The sequence below is a fragment of the Dipodomys merriami genome, unplaced genomic scaffold (genome assembly GCF_024711535.1).
Source record: "Dipodomys merriami isolate MVZ:Mamm:240054 unplaced genomic scaffold, mDipMer1.0.p SCAF_9, whole genome shotgun sequence".
NCBI lineage: Eukaryota > Metazoa > Chordata > Mammalia > Rodentia > Heteromyidae > Dipodomys > Dipodomys merriami.
Window position 1 is genome coordinate 34,607,144 of NW_027206512.1, and position 17,529 is coordinate 34,624,672.

At 35.7% G+C, this 17,529-nt stretch overlaps 1 protein-coding gene across 7 annotated transcripts in view; it reads right to left on the bottom strand.

The window, feature by feature from the left end:
* Exoc1 (exocyst complex component 1) overlaps positions 1-17,529 on the bottom strand; it is a 42,860-nt gene that overhangs the window by 12,141 nt on the left and 13,190 nt on the right. For 4 of the 7 annotated variants that reach the window (XM_070012900.1, XM_070012902.1, XM_070012901.1 and 1 more), the window contains 6 exons: positions 17,057-17,244; positions 15,143-15,370; positions 14,789-14,921; positions 13,821-13,930; positions 8,962-9,111; positions 3,997-4,102 (listed from right to left, as the gene is read on the bottom strand). In XM_070012900.1, coding sequence (XP_069869001.1) covers positions 3,997-4,102; positions 8,962-9,111; positions 13,821-13,930; positions 14,789-14,921; positions 15,143-15,370; positions 17,057-17,244 — 915 coding nt within the window. Of the gene's footprint in view, positions 1-3,996; positions 4,103-8,961; positions 9,112-12,621; positions 12,676-13,820; positions 13,931-14,788; positions 14,922-15,142; positions 15,371-17,056; positions 17,245-17,529 lie in introns of all 7 variants that reach the window. The other 3 variants (XM_070012897.1, XM_070012899.1, XM_070012898.1) reach the window with 1 other exon arrangement.

Genomic DNA, 17,529 nt, shown 5'->3' on the forward strand with positions numbered 1-17,529 from the left:
TGCAAGCATCAAAGACAAAGACAAGTTAATAAACTGCAATTCGCACAAACCATGCACAAGAGGAAGTTAAAGCTCTAGTTTAAAAGACACATGCAAAGAACCATGAGCATCAAGTAACAAGAGGCGCAAACACATATTTAGTTGGTCAGCTACTGTTTTGAAAGATTATGAGAAAAAATTTTGCTTGTCTTTTAATGAACTTTTTTTACTCAAATATTCAGGGAAAAATGTATCTGTAACCCCCTAAACACATACTTTTAAGTAATTTCTTTTTTTAGGAAGCTGGCATACTTAAATTAAATAGAATGATTTTGCAAGCTTCTGTTTCTTGAGAAAATGTAGCTCAATAATTTAATAAAGTGGAAACTTATTTAAAAAGTTGGTAGATTTAGGCATAAACAATTCTATATTCTCTTAAAACTGAAAGGAATTTCTACTGTGCTTAATAATTTTATACTATATAATAAAAATTATCTAAGTAGGATTTTAAGACGATTTTTAAGTGCAAACCAAATACCAAGTTGGATTATTTAGTAACTTGTTTGTGAATACCTAGAAAGGTGTATATCACAGAGCTAACAATAGAAGATGTTTGTATGGAAGGTAAAGTTGAAGAACAGATAACAGGGGAATCAGAACTCTCTTAGGGTCATTGGCTACCTAGTTTATTCTAAAACTTTACTCTAAATACTTATGGATCAATTTTAGAGCTTATCTTGTAAAACATTCAAAACTCAAAAGTAGAAGTTAATGCAAAAGGCAAAGACATCATAGAATGAAAATTAAAGCAGTATAGCTGAAATATACCTTAAAAACAGTGTCAACTGACACTATCTTTTCATCACTTCAAGGCAAAAGTCCAAGTATAAGCTCCCAAATCGTCACACTATTGTCACTCTATTTTTCTACCTGTGGCTACCTGAGGCTCAAGGGAATAGGAAACAAGAAGCCTGGATGTTCAAGTGGCCAAGAGGGATTAGAGTATATTAGCTGACTATGGCTTTATATGTCATTTTGCTTTGTTCACCAGTTTCAGAGTGGAGCCTACTATAGAACACAATTTCCTATATTTTATAGCCAACTATGAATGTAGTTACTATGAGTGGCTGTTGGTTAAAATTTGGAACTCATAAAAACAGCATGGTTTCTTTATCAGTAAGTGACAATAGATATATATGATAATTTGAAGTACCATTAAAGAATCCACAGTAAGGGCAAGGTCTCTGTTCAGTGCTGCATTTCCACTATCAAGCATAGTGCTTATTATAATAGTAGGTGATAAGTCGTTTACTAAATTACTCTTTCAATTTAGCTTTGTATTCAACCACTTTCAGAATCAACATAATTTCTTAGTTTAGTGGAGAAACAATGATTAAATGATTATTACCTGCTAATTTGAAGGTTTTAAAATATTAAACAGAAGGGTAATTCTTATGTAATGTATATGGGAGTAAAATCTCCAATCTTAAAACTTCTTTTCTCCCCTACATTGACATACTTCAGGCAAAAGTAGAAGCTACTCATTTGTCACACTATTGAGTCAAGAAAAGAAGAAAATGGATGATCCATGGCAACTCCTATGTATGACTATTTAAAAATAAAAGAATCATATTTTCTAAATTCCTTTGTTTGCCAACTCTCTATGTAGAACATAAAGAAAAAATACACCAAAACAATCCTTGAGTGAAATATTTTATGCCTTTGAATAACGGCTATAATTAGGGGCTGGGAAGGTGGCTCAGTGGTAGAGCGCTTGCCTTGCATGCCTGAGGCCCTGGGTTTGATTCCTCAGAAAAAAAGCCGGAAGTGGCACTGTGGCTCAAGTGGTAGAGTGCTAGCCTTGAGCTAAAGAGAGTTCAGGCCCCACGACTGGACCCCCCCCCCCCAAAAAAAGGCTTTTATTAAAAAACTATTAATCAAAATGGACAATGATCTCTATAAAGACCTTGCCACAAAGCATGATACTTCCCTGGCATCTTTACCTTTATTTTGAGTAAGTTGACTTTAAAAGAGCTGAATGAACTAAGTATTGTTCAAAGAGAGAGTTATTTATCTACATGACTGTAGTAGATGCCTTCTGTTAGATAAATCAAATCTCGCACGAACATTCAATTCTTCTCAGACTGTTTCTTGTACGCATGCAATCCAGAATATTTAAAGAAAGTTGAATTTCATTTATTATTAGTTAATTGTGGTTCACTGAAATGTTCTCTTTCCAAATTTTCACATTTCTATTTTAATTATAATTTCTATTAAAAATTCATTTATACAAAATATGAGTCATTGAAAAATACACTGAGAAAAATTTACATTCTACTAGATTCAGAACTTAAGTCATCTATATTTAACTTGAAATTTATACTGCCAATGCAACTAACAAGTTGGATATTCGAAGATGGACCAAACTATGTTTTATCCTCTAAAGTTCTAGTTTCTCCTGTATTTGGTGGCAAAATAATTTTCTATGCCTCAGTTGTTATAAATTACTTTCCTCTTCTTTGTTATTTTATAGACACATAGAATATAGGAATTTTGTTATAACATTTAAAAATTATAAAAGTCCTTTCTAAATGTGTTTTATGCAAATTTAGTAGCTATATGGTCCTGGGTTTTGAGTGCAGGGCTTTAAAAAGCTGTTACTTGAGCCACATTTCTATCTTAAATTAAAAATATTTTTAAGCAAGGTAATTTAAGAACATCTCAAGGGCAAGAAAAGAAAAACTTTGGGTTTTAATGCAATGATAACACTAAGATACGATTATACTTCATTTAAGTTGTATTTAAATTATTTTATTTAACAATGTGATCTGACTTGTTTTCATAAACTGAAAAGAAGAGAGATCTAAATATAACATGGTTCACTAACAAGTGGTGACAAATATACTTAATGAAAACATTAAACATGTAACTGAATTAATAATATGCTCTTTGTTCAAAAAAGGCATAACATATCCACAGTGAAACATTAACAAGGATATAACCACAATGCTGTTTAAGAACAATTAACCTTTAGGATGAGTTAGCATTTGTTTCCAAAAGCCTTCTGTCCCAAGATTACCAAAGTATAGCATACTTACAGACAAATTCAAAGCCATTTCAAATGTCTGGACTAGTTTAATTAATACATTGGTATTGGAGTTTTAAAAAACACTGAATTGCAGAATAATTACCTAGTAAAGAAAAGAATGGAAATATGTTCTAGCAATTTTCAATCCTCTTTTCTGATTACTGCAGTTGCTTAGGACATAGGCTCTTTCAACAAGCAAATGCTCAACTCATTATTCTAAAGGGGCGTTACATAGACACACTGAGGAATACACAATGCAGCCCTTTAAGGCCAGGTTTGGACGCCACCCAGGGAACTCCAGAGATGGGACATGCAAGAGCAGAACATAGCCTCGGCACATCGCCTGCCTTAATTTTTACTGGCTATTCTTTCAAAGAATGTTTTTATCCAATAAAAATATTTAGAAGCAGCATGAAAACCACATTGCTATATAAAAATAAGGTACCAGTGAAGGAGAAATTTTGGGAGTATTTTTAAATAGCTTATTGACAGGGGAGAAAAATAACTTTATATTTTAAAATTCAAAATAGCCAGTGAGAAGAAGCCAGGAATCACTTTCATCTCTTATAGAGAACAATGACTTGCTCCCAACTGTTAAAAAGGTCTTTTAGGGAATTGGAAACTGAGTTCTCAACATGGGTGACTTATCTAACACTTTGTCTACAAGAAAGCACTTCATTTTCTTACTAATTGTCTTCCCTATACATTCATATATTTTAATTATAGAAGCAATACATAATCACTGCAGAATTTCAATTAGTAATATATTTACAGATATACTTTCTTTCTTTGAAATATTGATAAACCAGACTTTTTAGATTTCCTCTTTCATTAGTCCTATTGTGTCTTCTACCTTGTTGTGAGAATTATTTGTAATAAATAAATCTACTCTTAATAGGAAAACAGTGAATCAAAATGCCTAAGCTTACCAAACTTCTTGCTTTCTTTAGTTGTGCCAGTCATCTTGATCTTCGCAACTTCAAAGAAATCTTTGATTTCTCTTTCATATAGTCGGGATAAATAATCCATGTAATTCTTAAAATGAGCATAATACATACTTATTAATAAAACATATACAATAACTTCCATTTATAAAATATCCCTCCATATTTTTTGCACTTGGTGTAAATTTTCTATTTTGTGGTCCAAATTTTTCATTTCATACAATATGAAAAGTAGGGAATTTTCTATCTTAAAAAAATGGACTTAATTTTTTTCCATTTGTACAGGGGTAAACGCACTGTATTAAATATGTAAGGTCTTATCTACGTGGGTTTGATTACAGAAACTAATAAAGTATTCTCTAAATAATGAAAAAAAAAAAAAACAATGGACAGCAATGGCTCAAGTCTGTAATCCTAGCTACCTGGGAGGCTGAGATCTGAGGACTAATGTTCAAAGCCAGCCCAGGCAGCAAAGTCCTTGAGACTCGTATCTCCAATTAACCATGAAAACCAGAAGTGGTGTTTGTTGCTCTCAAAGTAGTAGAGCACTAAAAAGTCCTGGGACAGTGCAAGCCCCCAAACCACCACCACCACCAACAAAAAACTGAACAGAGCTTTGTGCTGGTGGCTCATATCTGTAATCCTAGCTACTTAAGAGGCTATGATCAGGAAGATCACAGTTCAAAGCCAGCACTTACACACATATGTGCATGCTCTCTCTCTCTCTCTCTCTCCTCTCACACACACACACACACACACACACACACACTCCATCTCAACCAATAGTTAGGCATCATGGAGTATGTCTTGTCTTTTCAGTTACTTTGGGAGGGTGCAAGTGGGAAGATCACAGTTCAAGGCTAGCCTTAGGCAGAAAAATCCCATAAGCCTCCATCTCAATAGAAGAAGCTGTCTGGTGGCACTAGTCCATCATCCCAGCCACAACATGAAACATGCCTAGATAAAGGTGCAGGTTAAACGCAAGACCCTATCTCAAAATAACCAGTGCAAAAAATGACTGGAGATATGGCTACCTGTCTAGCAAGTTTGAGACATGGAGTTCAAATCCTAGTACCACAGATACACCCAAAAATTGAATATGCATGGTAATGTTAAGAATTTACAAAAATATCAAGTCAAATATAATCACACTTATGCATTACTTTCATGTATCACCAAAATAATCATGTTTCTATTGCTGAATTCCACTATTTAGTAAGCCAATTCCTCAACACAGAGCACTGAAGTGGTTCATTGTTTATTAAATTCTGACTGAAAATAACCTATTTGGGTTAACATTCCTGTCTTACAAAGGTTTACTGCAACTAAATATTCTCCATTTCCATTATTACTGCTAAGCAACACGTAGTATGAGGGAATATAATAAAGATCCCCATACTCTTTGGCTCTGTAATTTCACCCTTGAGCAGTCATCCCATGAAAACAATTTGTTAGAGATGAAGAATGTATTTAGCTTATCTTTAACTGCAAAACAATGAACCACTTCAGTGCTCTGTGTTGAGGAATTGGCTTACTAAATAGTGGAATTCGACTAGTTGAACTTCAATGAAAACATGTTTTATTAAGCATACAAACTCATTTAAAAAAAATCACATCTGCTTATCACCATGCACAAAAATCCCACAGAAGACCATGTCTTTTTCCAAGTTCCAAGTTAAATGTACTTACTGAGTTTGAGTTTTAATGTCTATAGCAAAAAATAAAATAAAAAATTGTCCCTTGCTATTTCTTCTATTATGAAATCTAAACTTCACCTTCCTTTGCCATCTTAAACTGATAAATATAACTTCAAGTAATGGTTACTGTATATAACCAATTGAGTGCAAACAGCTATTAGAATTAAGGCAATATTTCTTAGTAAAGAATCATTGGTTTGTTACTGTCTTTCATTTCTTTTTTCCTTCCTCCTTTTTAAATAAACTTGTTTTTGACAATACTTAAGCAACCAAATGAGATTATGAAAAAACAAATACATAATCTAGCAAAAGCTCAAACCACAAGTAATATTCTTGGGAAATAAGTTAATTTCATTAAAAAAGCTCATTAATACTGCCACTCAAAAATACTCTCTGAGCAGAGAATAATTGCAAAAATCATTACTAGGTTGGCTGGAGTCTTACCTTTTTACTTTAAGTTACACTCATGAATACTGCATTATGTATAAAGACAGAGTAATAGTACTCACTGAGAACATAATTAGGCAAAAAGCTTATTGATTACTTATTTGAATATTCACTAGGGGACAAAGTACTTGTCACAAAACTCTTAGGGAGATATAAGTTATGTTGAATTATTCAAAATGTTAAACCCTTCCTAAAACTTCAAAAGGCAAAGAATTCCAGAATTGTAAATGTTTTTCCTTAAAATATCTCCAAGTCAGAATTCTGTTGAATGAAAACAAAACAATTGTAACACAACACTAGGGTTGAATAACACTAAGCTAATTCTAAGAAAGAAAAAATAATTTCATCTAGCTACATAAGATACATATAAACACCTCAGGAGATTAAATTCTTTTTGAAAAGTATGTCTAAATTACAGTTTTAAAGTACTTTTCATTTTTACCAGGATTTATGTCCTCTTTCTTATATCAGTTTAGAAGTAAAGGAGTCAGATTTTACTCTAAATGGGCAAAGCTGCACTCAAGAGAAAATAAAAAATAAGACTGATATATAAAGTCTCACTACTTAATGTATTGATCCCAGGGCATTCATAGATATACAATCTACCTCTTTCTTAGTAACATACTTCTTCTAAGTCCTTCTCATAAACAGAATATACAACACTAAGTATTGCTTTTTTTTTTTGGTCGGTTGTGGGGCTTGAACTCTAGGCCTGGGCACTGTCCCTCAGCTCTTCAGCGTAAGGCCAGTGCTCTACCACTTGAGCCACAGTGCCACTTCCGGTTTTTGAATGGTTTATTGGAGATAAGAGTCTCACGGACTTTTCTGCCTGGGCTGGCTTTGAACCTCGATCCTCAGATCTCAGCCTCCTGAGTAGCTAGGATTACAGGCGTGAGCCATGGGGTGCCTGGCAAAGCTTTTAATCAACAATTTCAACAGTCTCACTACACAAAAGAAAACCTATCATTCTCTCCAACTCCAAAATATCTTTTAGAGTTATCATTGTCCATATAATTCTGATTAAATTTGACTACTAGAACAGTTTGAAATTTTTATTTTTAAACTCTTAAGTCCACAAAATTGTAAAGATAAACATCAAAATGTTTTTCAGAATTTTAATGAAGCTGTTTTTTCAGCCAGGCCTATCGAGAGAATAATTACCCATTTGGGTATTTGAATTAGACAGGTGGCAATTTTTGGCCACAAAATCCTAAAAAGCAAACATTTTAAATGTTTCTCAGAATTTTAATGTAGCTGTTCTTTCAGCCAGGATTAACTAGATCATTATTTGTAATTTGTATATTTGAGCTAGATAGGTGGCAATTTTTAGCTCTATTTCTTTTTTTAAAAGGACACTGATGTTCGTTCAACTTCCAAACTACAGATTACTGTATAAATGTCAGAAAAGTACTGTGCCTATGGTTTCCTGCTGCAATGGCGGTTATCAAAGCTAAGTCAGACCATGTCATTCTACTGATCAAGGCCCACTTTCCACCCCACTCCCATTGTCATGCACGGAAAGCCAAACCTTCCAGGATTCCCAGGGTTCTGCCTGGCCCCTCTCAGGCTTCGCTCAACTCCCTTCACAGTGTCCCCCTATATTGGCCCCCTTAAGCACACTCAGCCCAGTGAGCTACAAAAAACCTTGCAACAGCGCTGAGAGAGCTCTTTTTCAGAACTCTCATTGCTCACCCCTCATTTACATGTAAATCTGTGCTCAAGTGCCACCTTCTCTAAAACTCTTCAAAGGTGGAATCTGCTAACTTGTTAAGCTCCAGATACCTGGCATAAAAGTGCAATGCTTGCTTAAGAACACTTTGTTGGGCTGGGAATGTGGCTTAGTGGTAGAGTGCTTGCCTAGCATGCATGAAGCCCTGGGTTCGGTTCCTCAGTACCATATAAACAAAAAAGGCCGAAAGTGGCACTGTGGCAAGTGGTAAAGCACTAGCCTTGAGCATAGAGAGGTTCAGCAACAGTGCCTAGGTCCTGAGTTCAAGCCCCAGGACTGGCAAAAAAAAAAAAAAAAAAAAAAAAAGACCACTTTGTCCTTTCCTTTCTTTCTTTTTTTTTTTTTATTGGTCATGGGGCTTGAACTCTGGGCTGGGCGCTGTCCCTCAGCTCTTCAGCTCAATGCTAGCACTTTACCACTTGAGCCACAGTGCCACTTCCAGTTTTCTGAGTGGTTTATTGGAGATAAGAATGCCCAGGCTGGCTCTGAACCTCGATTCTCAGATCTCAGCCTCCTGAGCAGCTAGGACTACAGGTATGAGCCACCGGGACCCGGCTTGTCTTTTTTTTTTAAAGACAAACAACAACAACAACAAAACAGGAAAGACTACAAATTCCTAGAAGACACATACCTCCTACAATTAATACCCACGTAAATACAATAAACATTATCCCTGATTAATGGGCCCTTAAAAATCCTATTATTTTCTGATTGGCTAAAAATGTACATCACTATTTCAAGCTGTGTGTCTGTTGAACTCAGGGCCTGGGTACTGTCCCTGAGCTTTGTGCTCAAGGCTAGCACTGTACCACTTCAGAGACAGCTCCACTTCTGGCACTGTGCTCAAGACTAACACTGAACTATTTGAGCACAACTCCACTTCCAGCTTTTTGGTGATTAAATGGAGGTAAGAGGCTTACTAGTATTCCTGCCTTGGCTGGCTTTGAATTGTAATCCTCAGATTTCTGTTTCCTGAGTATCCAGGATAATAGGCATGAGCCACTAATGCCTGGCAACAACCTTTTAATTCTAAATGGGTATGCTCTATTCAAGGAATAAGTGACATTAAATCTGTACCTTTGTTAGTCCCTCATATTTTCCATAATCTGTACTCTTTAGCCACTCCATCAACTTGGCATACCGGAGCAAGTCTCTATGAAATGGATGATGATTGGGTAAAGTGAGTTCAACAGAGTGCTGAGCAAGAGTCGAACTCTGATCATGACCCTAGAGTAAAACAAGTAAATAAATGATTAATAGTGCAAAGAAACATTATTACATTAGAAAATTCTAAACAACTGTCAGATGTGGCCAAGCTAAACTAATAGAACCCAGAAAAATAAAGCAGTACTTACCTTTCTACTTATGATATCCTGTATCAAGTGAACACCACTGCTATAAAAATAATCATAGTCATGCAGGGATGGCACTGTATTAAATCTACTCATTCCACCTTTTAAGGAGTTGAGAATAACACCATAGTATTGTATAATTTATTAAGCAAGTAAACTGTACCAACTGCATCAAAGACTCTAGATAGGGAAGTCATTCAATAACAGATAAAAACGTAAAAGAAAGAATTTTAGAATTTGGAAGAACTATACTGGGGCTTCCAGGGTAATTCCTAGTAACATTCATTAAGGTAATTTGCTAGATAAGTGACACAGGTCTGTTTTTAAACCTGGACAAGACTTTTATGTAAATTAAGTTAAAAACCAGCCTTAGTCCAACAATGTATCTTGATACTTGCTTTGAAAAATACAGATTATATAATCTGTTTCTGAAAAAAAAAAAAAAGAAACTAAATCTCTAGGTATTATGTGATTTGCTCAGGTCACGTAGGAAGAAAGCTAGAATTGAATCCTTGGTCAATAGTCTCATTTCTGTTGTCTTTTATAAACAAGTCAAACAAAAGCCCTTAAAGCCTTTAAACTAGACTCAAAAACTGCAAGTGCTAATAAATATATCTATCTATCTATCACTTGATAATCTTCCTGACTCTTTGAACTATCAAGTTCTCCTGTGCTACTTAGTCAACATTTGTCATGGAACTTGAAACTGGTATTCAACAAACGAAGAGGTGAAAGCTTAGAAGAGCAGATGGTGAGATTAATTTAAAGTGATTTTTATCCAATCTGCTTTGCCTAGACAGTCAAAAGGTTATTTATTGTTAAAGGAACAAACCTGTTAATTTTGGAGTCTAGTTAATTAATTTCCTGGCAAAGTTATATAAAGTGATTATAAATGTGTAAATACTAGTTGATATGCAATAGTTTAGTAACTACTCTGAACTTGAAAGGCTTAAATTTGTTTAAGAGATTCTGTCATCTGAAACACAACTAGTGAAGTTAATGATGCACATACAAAATAAAAACTTACTGGTTATGCCTTTTTATTTTAAGAAGAGAGTCTTTTAAATAGAATTTTCAGGAAGAAAAAATCCTAACCTAGAAGAATGAGTTTGCTAGTGACATGGCCAAGTACCTTTAAGTAAGGTGGAAGTATAAAATGTTAAGACATTCCAGCTGGGAAGGTAGCTCAGTGTTAAGAGTGCTTGCCTTGTATGCATGAGGCCCTGGGTTCGACTCTTCAGCACCACATAAGCAGAAAAAGCCAGAAGTGGTGCTGTGGCTCAAATGGTAGAGCGCTAGCCTTGAACTGAAGAGTTGAGGGACAGTGCCCAGGCCCAGAGTTCAGGCCCCACAAGTGGCAAAAAAAAAAAAAAAAAAAAAAAAAAAGACATTCCAATCACTAAAACCGCCCTCATTACTGAGTCCTTTATTATAATTTTTAAGTCAGCTTGTGGGAAAATTGTTCCAATTTAAAAAGAAAATAAAGTGGAGCTGTGGCTTAAAGTGGTAGAGTACTAGCCTTGAGCAAAAGAGCTCAGGGACAGCACCCAGACCCTGAGTTCAAGCCCCATGACCGACAAAATAAAGGAAGGAAGGAAGTTAAGAAGTACCTATCATACAGAATTAAACATAAAGAGGATAAGATCAAAGTTCAGTACCTGCATGTATACAAATATCATAATGAAACCCCTAACTTCATATAATTAATATATACCAATAAAAAGTTGAAAAAAGGAGATCGTGAAAGCAGATGACAGTTTTCATATAATGAACATTTAGTGACTGAGAAAGAGATATAAGAGCATGATATATTAATCAAATCTTCCTGCTAGTCTCTCAACAAGGAATAGAAATCTCCATGTTCTTTTCTTAGGTGATTTGATACACAAAATCACACACACACACACACACACACACACACACACACACACACACACACACACACACACACACACACACACACACACACACACACACACACACACACACACACACACACGGAAATCCTCTTCAGACTTCTGCAGCATATCACAAGTTGGAACATTCGGGTTTTAAACATGCATCACTCACGTGGAACAGTACGTATTAAACTTAGAAATTGGAAGCATTCACTTAAAGCCAATTAGTTGAGAAGACACAGAAGCAAAACAGCAATTGCATGTCAAGGAAGAGTTAAGGATACAAAAAGGACTGCTGCTTATTAACTAGCATTTCTGACACCATCTCCTAATGTTAACAGCAGTTAAAAACTAAAGGATCATGTAGAAACAGAAGTTACTAAGGAAACATGTAAGAAAAATGTGAGTTAGTTCTCTCTGAACTCTGGGCCTGGGCACTGTCCCTGAGCTCTTCAGTTCAAGGTGAACGCTCTACCACTTGAGCCACAGCACCACTTCCAGTTTTCTGGTGGTTAATTGGAGATAAGAATCTCATACTTTCCTGTATTAGCTGGTTTTGAACTGTGATCCAAAGCTAGTACTATAGGCATGAGCCACTGGTGCTTGGCCCTGTGACTGACTTTAAAATGTGCTTTCCTTTTTTTTTTTTAAAATCTATTTTTATTGTAAGGATGATGTACAGAGAGGGTTTTTTCATTTTGTTTTGTTTTTTCCAGTTCTGGGGCTTGAAATCAGGGTCTGGGCACTGTTCCTGAGCTTCTTTTGCTTTACCACTTGAACCAAAGTGCCACTTCCGCTTTTTCTGTGTATGTGGTACTGAGGAATTGAACCCAGGGTCTCATGCATGCTAGGCAAGCACTCTACCACTGAGCCACATTCTCAGCCCTACAGTACATTTCTTTTTGAGCAGTATCACCTTTTCCCTCATTTTCTCCCAGGTTTTTCTCTCCAGCCACTGCCCTCTCACACATTGTATAGCTTATTTTCAACATAGTGTCTAGTGAGTATCACTGCTGATTTAGTTCACCCTCCGTCATGTTTCTGGTCGGAGGTGGTCTGCTATGATCCTCTTCCCATGCTCAGTTAGGTGGTGCTCCCTTCTGCTCTCACAGCTCTTCTCACTTCTACCCTTTCTGAGAACATCTGTCTTCCTACCCTACTTTGTGAGCTACAGGAGGGCAGGATCAGACTCTCACTATCCTCAGTCAATGTCTGGTTTGCATTTTGACTGCCTGATAAATAATCACTACATGAATGAAGAAGAAATTGAGTAAAGGAAAGAATAAAAAAGAGAAAGGCAAGCAGAATGAGATTAAAATGCCTCTTTTGGCCAAACAGGACATTTAAAGACTGTTACACGTATAGTTAATGTGAAGCTTAAATCAGAAAGTTAATTTGTAAGCTGTAAAGATTCTGCTGCTAAGTTGAGCAAACTTTACAGAGGGGGAAAAAATCAGAGAAGCTTATGCCAAATCTGATGTACTCACAGGAACCGAAAGAAAGTAGGACCTGTTATAGAGTTGAAGGAGGGCCTGAGTAAACTAATTGGAAATAAAATATATAAAGACAATTGTTTTAGAATATTGCAAAGTGAAAACCAGGCAAGAATCCAATGTTTTCAGACAACATTATTGACAAATAAAGATTTTTCTTTTGTTTCCCACTCAATAGCACAAATATAATAAAAGGAATTAGAGACACAAACATCAGAAACATAATTGTTTACAGTAGGTATTAAAATGCCATTAAAATGGCCTTTTATTAAAATCACTCTAAGGTACGTACGTACGTGTGTGTGTGTGTGTGTGTGTGTGTGTGTGTGTGTGTGTGTGTGTGTGTGTGTGTGTGTGTGTGTGTGTGTGTGTGTGTGTGTGTGTGTGTGTGTGTGTGTGTGTGTGTGTGTGTGTGTGTGTGTGTGTGTGTGTGTGTGTGTGTGTGTGAATGCTGGCACAGGGGCTTGAACTCAGGGCCTGGGCTTAGCTTTTTTGTTCATGGATGGTGCTCTACCACTTGAGCCACAGCTCTACTTCCAACTTTTTAGTGATGTCTAATGGACCTTCCTGCCCAGGCTGACTTTGAAAAATGATCTCAGATCTCAGCCTGAATGGCCAGGATTACAGGTATTAGCCACCTTCATCTAGCTTCTAAGGTACTCGTAAAGTTACTAATATATCATTATCATATTCTTAATTATAACATCTCTTTCCATCCAAATATAATGGCAAATTGTACATGTGAAGATTATCAATGTGCTGCTAGTCATAATCCTGAAAGTATATTAAATAGGCACATAAGAGACTATGAAATATTTAAAATATTCAGTCCAGTCCTGTTTCTCACATCAAAATACTGAAAAATAAAACAAGACCAACTGTCAACTATACCAAGTTTAGACTTTTATATGAATGTCTAAATGGTATATGCAATCAATAATTATATTTATAGCTATTTTATTTGTAGAATCAGATGGTTTCAGCTCAAAGGAACTAGACTCTTGGCAGCTGAAGACCATAGGACCTCAATGGTTAAATATGCACGTATTTAAAAATCCTAAAACCAAATAAATGTTTGAAAGAATATATTCCAATCCTAGTTGACACATTACATTTTTATGGGAATTTAAGGTTAATGTAATATACAATTAAGTTACAGAAACATGCCAGTTTTAATAATAAATTAAAATTACCTGCTGAACAAAAACATTGTTGAGGTGACTGGCCAATCTCCGAGCAAAATGCTCTCGCAAATCACTGAAACGCTGCTGCTGCTGCTTGACTGCCAGCAGCTTGTCATGGCCTGAAAGCAGAATAACATTCCTTGACAGATTTAATAAGGGAAAAGAAGATGCCTTCAATGTTTAACATTTTCTTCCCTGCCTTCAGTGTTTACAATTTTCTTCCCTGCTCCATTTCCCTTCCTAAACTCAGTGTTTTGTGCATGCTAGGTAAGCACACTAAAATACTGAGCTACACCTGCACTCCTAAAGAATACATTCTAACATTCTAACCATGAGTTTATTCATCTGCTTTATAAAATGTAAGCAGGAGGAAAACCAGAATATAATAGTGGCCTTACTTCAGCATAATATGGCAACTGTAGGAAACGTGGATTCTAGGACCCTAGCCCAGACTCACTGAGTCTGGGGATGGGGTTTGGTCATTTGTTTTTAACAATGTACACTAAGATTTAGAATCTCAGCCTATACATACATACTTTTTGGCCTAACCAAAAAATTGACTTTGTGCTAGATTTTACTAAAGGTCATGGTGAGAGCTACCTGTGTTGATACATACCTGCAAACTCAGCAATCATAAAGCAGAGGTGAGAGAATTGAAAGTCTAGGGTTGCCTGGGCTACATACCAATATACCAGGCAAACCTGTGGTATGTAATAGAACCTTGTCTTTAAACAAACAAAACATCATCTTGAAGTTAGCTAGAATCATTGGTGGTCAATCAAAAGGAACTGAAAAAATTCTTATAGATATGTGTTGGGAAATAGGTATATGTTGGGAAATAAGTGAGATTGTTTGCATAGCTAATAATGTAATCCTAATCCACTTGGTCCATGTTGTTTCTTTTAAAAGATTTTTACATCAAGTTACAGTCCTACTCTTAAATCTTAGTTAGGTATTATCAATTCCAAAGAACATACCTGGCCGGAGAGCGACATTCATGCACTGCAGAAGGGCATCAGCAGCATTGGTGCAGGCTTCAATGCCTCGGGAAGAGGCAAGATCTCCTTCCTGAAGGGCCTTTATATGACCTTTGGCCAAGTCCATGTGGTTCTGGAATACAAACCACTCACACATAGAACTTTTGGAAATATATAGGCTAGATGTTGTTCAATTGTATCACTAGAGCTTTGGAATTATTTGTTCTTATAAGGAAATTAGAAAATGTTAGAAATAAATTTTATAAACTGTTAGAAAATGTTACAGTTAAAATTTATATACTGTCCCTAATATTTTTATTTTTGCTTTTATTAGTAATTTATAAAAATACTTACCACAAGGAACTCTATCTCGGACAAGAGTTTCACATTATTAGTGTTACTAAGGTGAATTAGGTGGTTGCTTTCAGAGATCTGATCCATTTGTTCTTTTACACTTTGGAGCATTTCTTCATAACTGCTGAGCTTCAATTCAATCTGATCTACCTCCTTTAGGGCCTCATCCAGCAATTTCATCAAGGTGTTTACTTGTTTTTCAGAGGCCATGATTGACTGAATGTTGGCCTATATAGTCAAAGACAAAAATAAAATTTCACATTGTTTCAATGTGTAAAAGAAGCATAAAGATATGTTGACAAAATCTGTTTTAAAATGGAGTAGTAAAAATGGATACATACCTACATCTACTTTAGTTTATCACGTTGTGTTTCACATTTTGCACAGTGTTTCATGGAGGCATACTCCTTCTACATAAAAGTTAGGGACCATACCTCAGTATTCTGTTTGTCCACAGACTGTGTAAGTAGCTAGATCATCAAAAGGACATGGTCTCATTTCTGTATATTTAGGGGCATGAAACCACATCATCTCTAACACTTCTTCTGCCTGGTAGTCTGTTACTTAACATTTATAGGAAATTGTAAATAAAAGCATAATCTTTTATATAGTTTTTAGCTGAGAGAATAGCAGTACAATACCAGTCGATGAAGGATAATATGTAGAAATAATTTATAACTGACGTGTAACTGGAACTAATAGGCTTAGGAAGACCACATGCAAAAGGCAGCTTCTTCTATCATCCTTATTCTTCATTTTCATCTATGATTTTTTTTCCCCATGAAAAGCAGTTATGAACTGCCATCCTGATTACTGTTTTCTAAATGTTCTATGTATTGATTTTAAATTCTCTGAAATAAGGAAGCTGCCAAATCTCATATTGAGCTGCAAAGTAATGTGATGACTTAGAATATATATGCAATATTAATTAGAATAGAGAATATAAATTGCCAAGCCAGGTTAAGGAGAGTAACATAGGTATGATAAAAAATCTGGACAAGGAGTTAAGAATATCATTGTAGTTTGATGCTGTGATTTCACAGATGATGTTTTCTATACCGTTCTCTGTTGGAACGCTGATATCTCTTTAGTAACAGAACTTGGTTTGGATCTTCCCAGGACATTTTCCACCTTAACATCTTGAAATCTCTTCTGAGCTATGTTTGCAATGAATGATACAAGCCTACAAGCCTATGTGCTTGCATCACTCATACACTCTGTCTGGGTCTGGTAAGACTCCAGAACTTTGGAACCTTTCATGTATGAACGCGTGAGGTCTTTCCTTGAGAGTTATAGAAGTCCATCTTTTCCTAAAAACAGAACAAAAAATTCCAACTGGTTTGTTTTAGACTATTCTCACATTAAGTGCCCTTGTACATTTAGCTTAGACTCAGAAACTATTAATATAAATTAAAAGGCTCTACATTATTTTAGTAGCCACATCCAAGATTGTTTCTAACTGGCTGCTTTTACTACACTTACTCTGTTCCCTTTTGGTACATCATTTACTGATGTCAACCTCATTTCTCTCATTCAAATTTGTACTTATTTTTTTAAACCATAAAAATTGTATTCTTTGTATTCTACACTATTTTCAGATAGGTTTTAATGACTAAGGGAAATCAACCCCAAAGATGGTGGTCTCTGCTTGGCTACCTTTTCTCTTCTGTCATTTCATTGCAAGGGTATTTTAAATGCTAGAAAGCAGCCAACTGCTTTCACTAGCCTAATGGGAATGGCTTTATCTCTTGAACAAGAAGGGTGAAGGATGGATGGCAGCTGTTAATGTGCTTATACATAAGAGGGTAACTATCACACTAGAAGGCCAAAGCACTGATGCAGCAAAATATAAACATTACCAGCCTTGAGAATTTGCTACACATCACATATTCACACATGACAAGGAAGTCTTACCCCATCTAGCACCTGCAACTCCCGGGACAACTTTTCTGCAAAGGCTTCTGCATTAGAGATTGCATATTCACAGCCCTCCATCATTATCTCAATATCCTGCTCTTCTCTGGCATTTAACTCTTGGTACTCGTCCACTGATTCTTCATCCCCACCTGTCACACTCTGATTCTCTCCACTTGGAACAGATTCTTAAAGAATGTAAAATTCAAAATAAAATAGTCAAGAAGTGGGAAGGACTATAATAATCACAAGCTAGGTAAGATCAGTTATAAGCAGAGGTCACATTTAGTGGCTGAAAAATAGGAAGTATGATTCAAAACATTAAAAAGAATACCCTCAAATTTTATTTTTATAAAGAGCCATATACGTTAATGAAAAGCATGCAATCTAATACACTAATTTATATAAAGTAGACTTTAGTCACAATTTCTCCAAACAAGCTAAAATACAGAAACAAAAACACAAGGAAATGA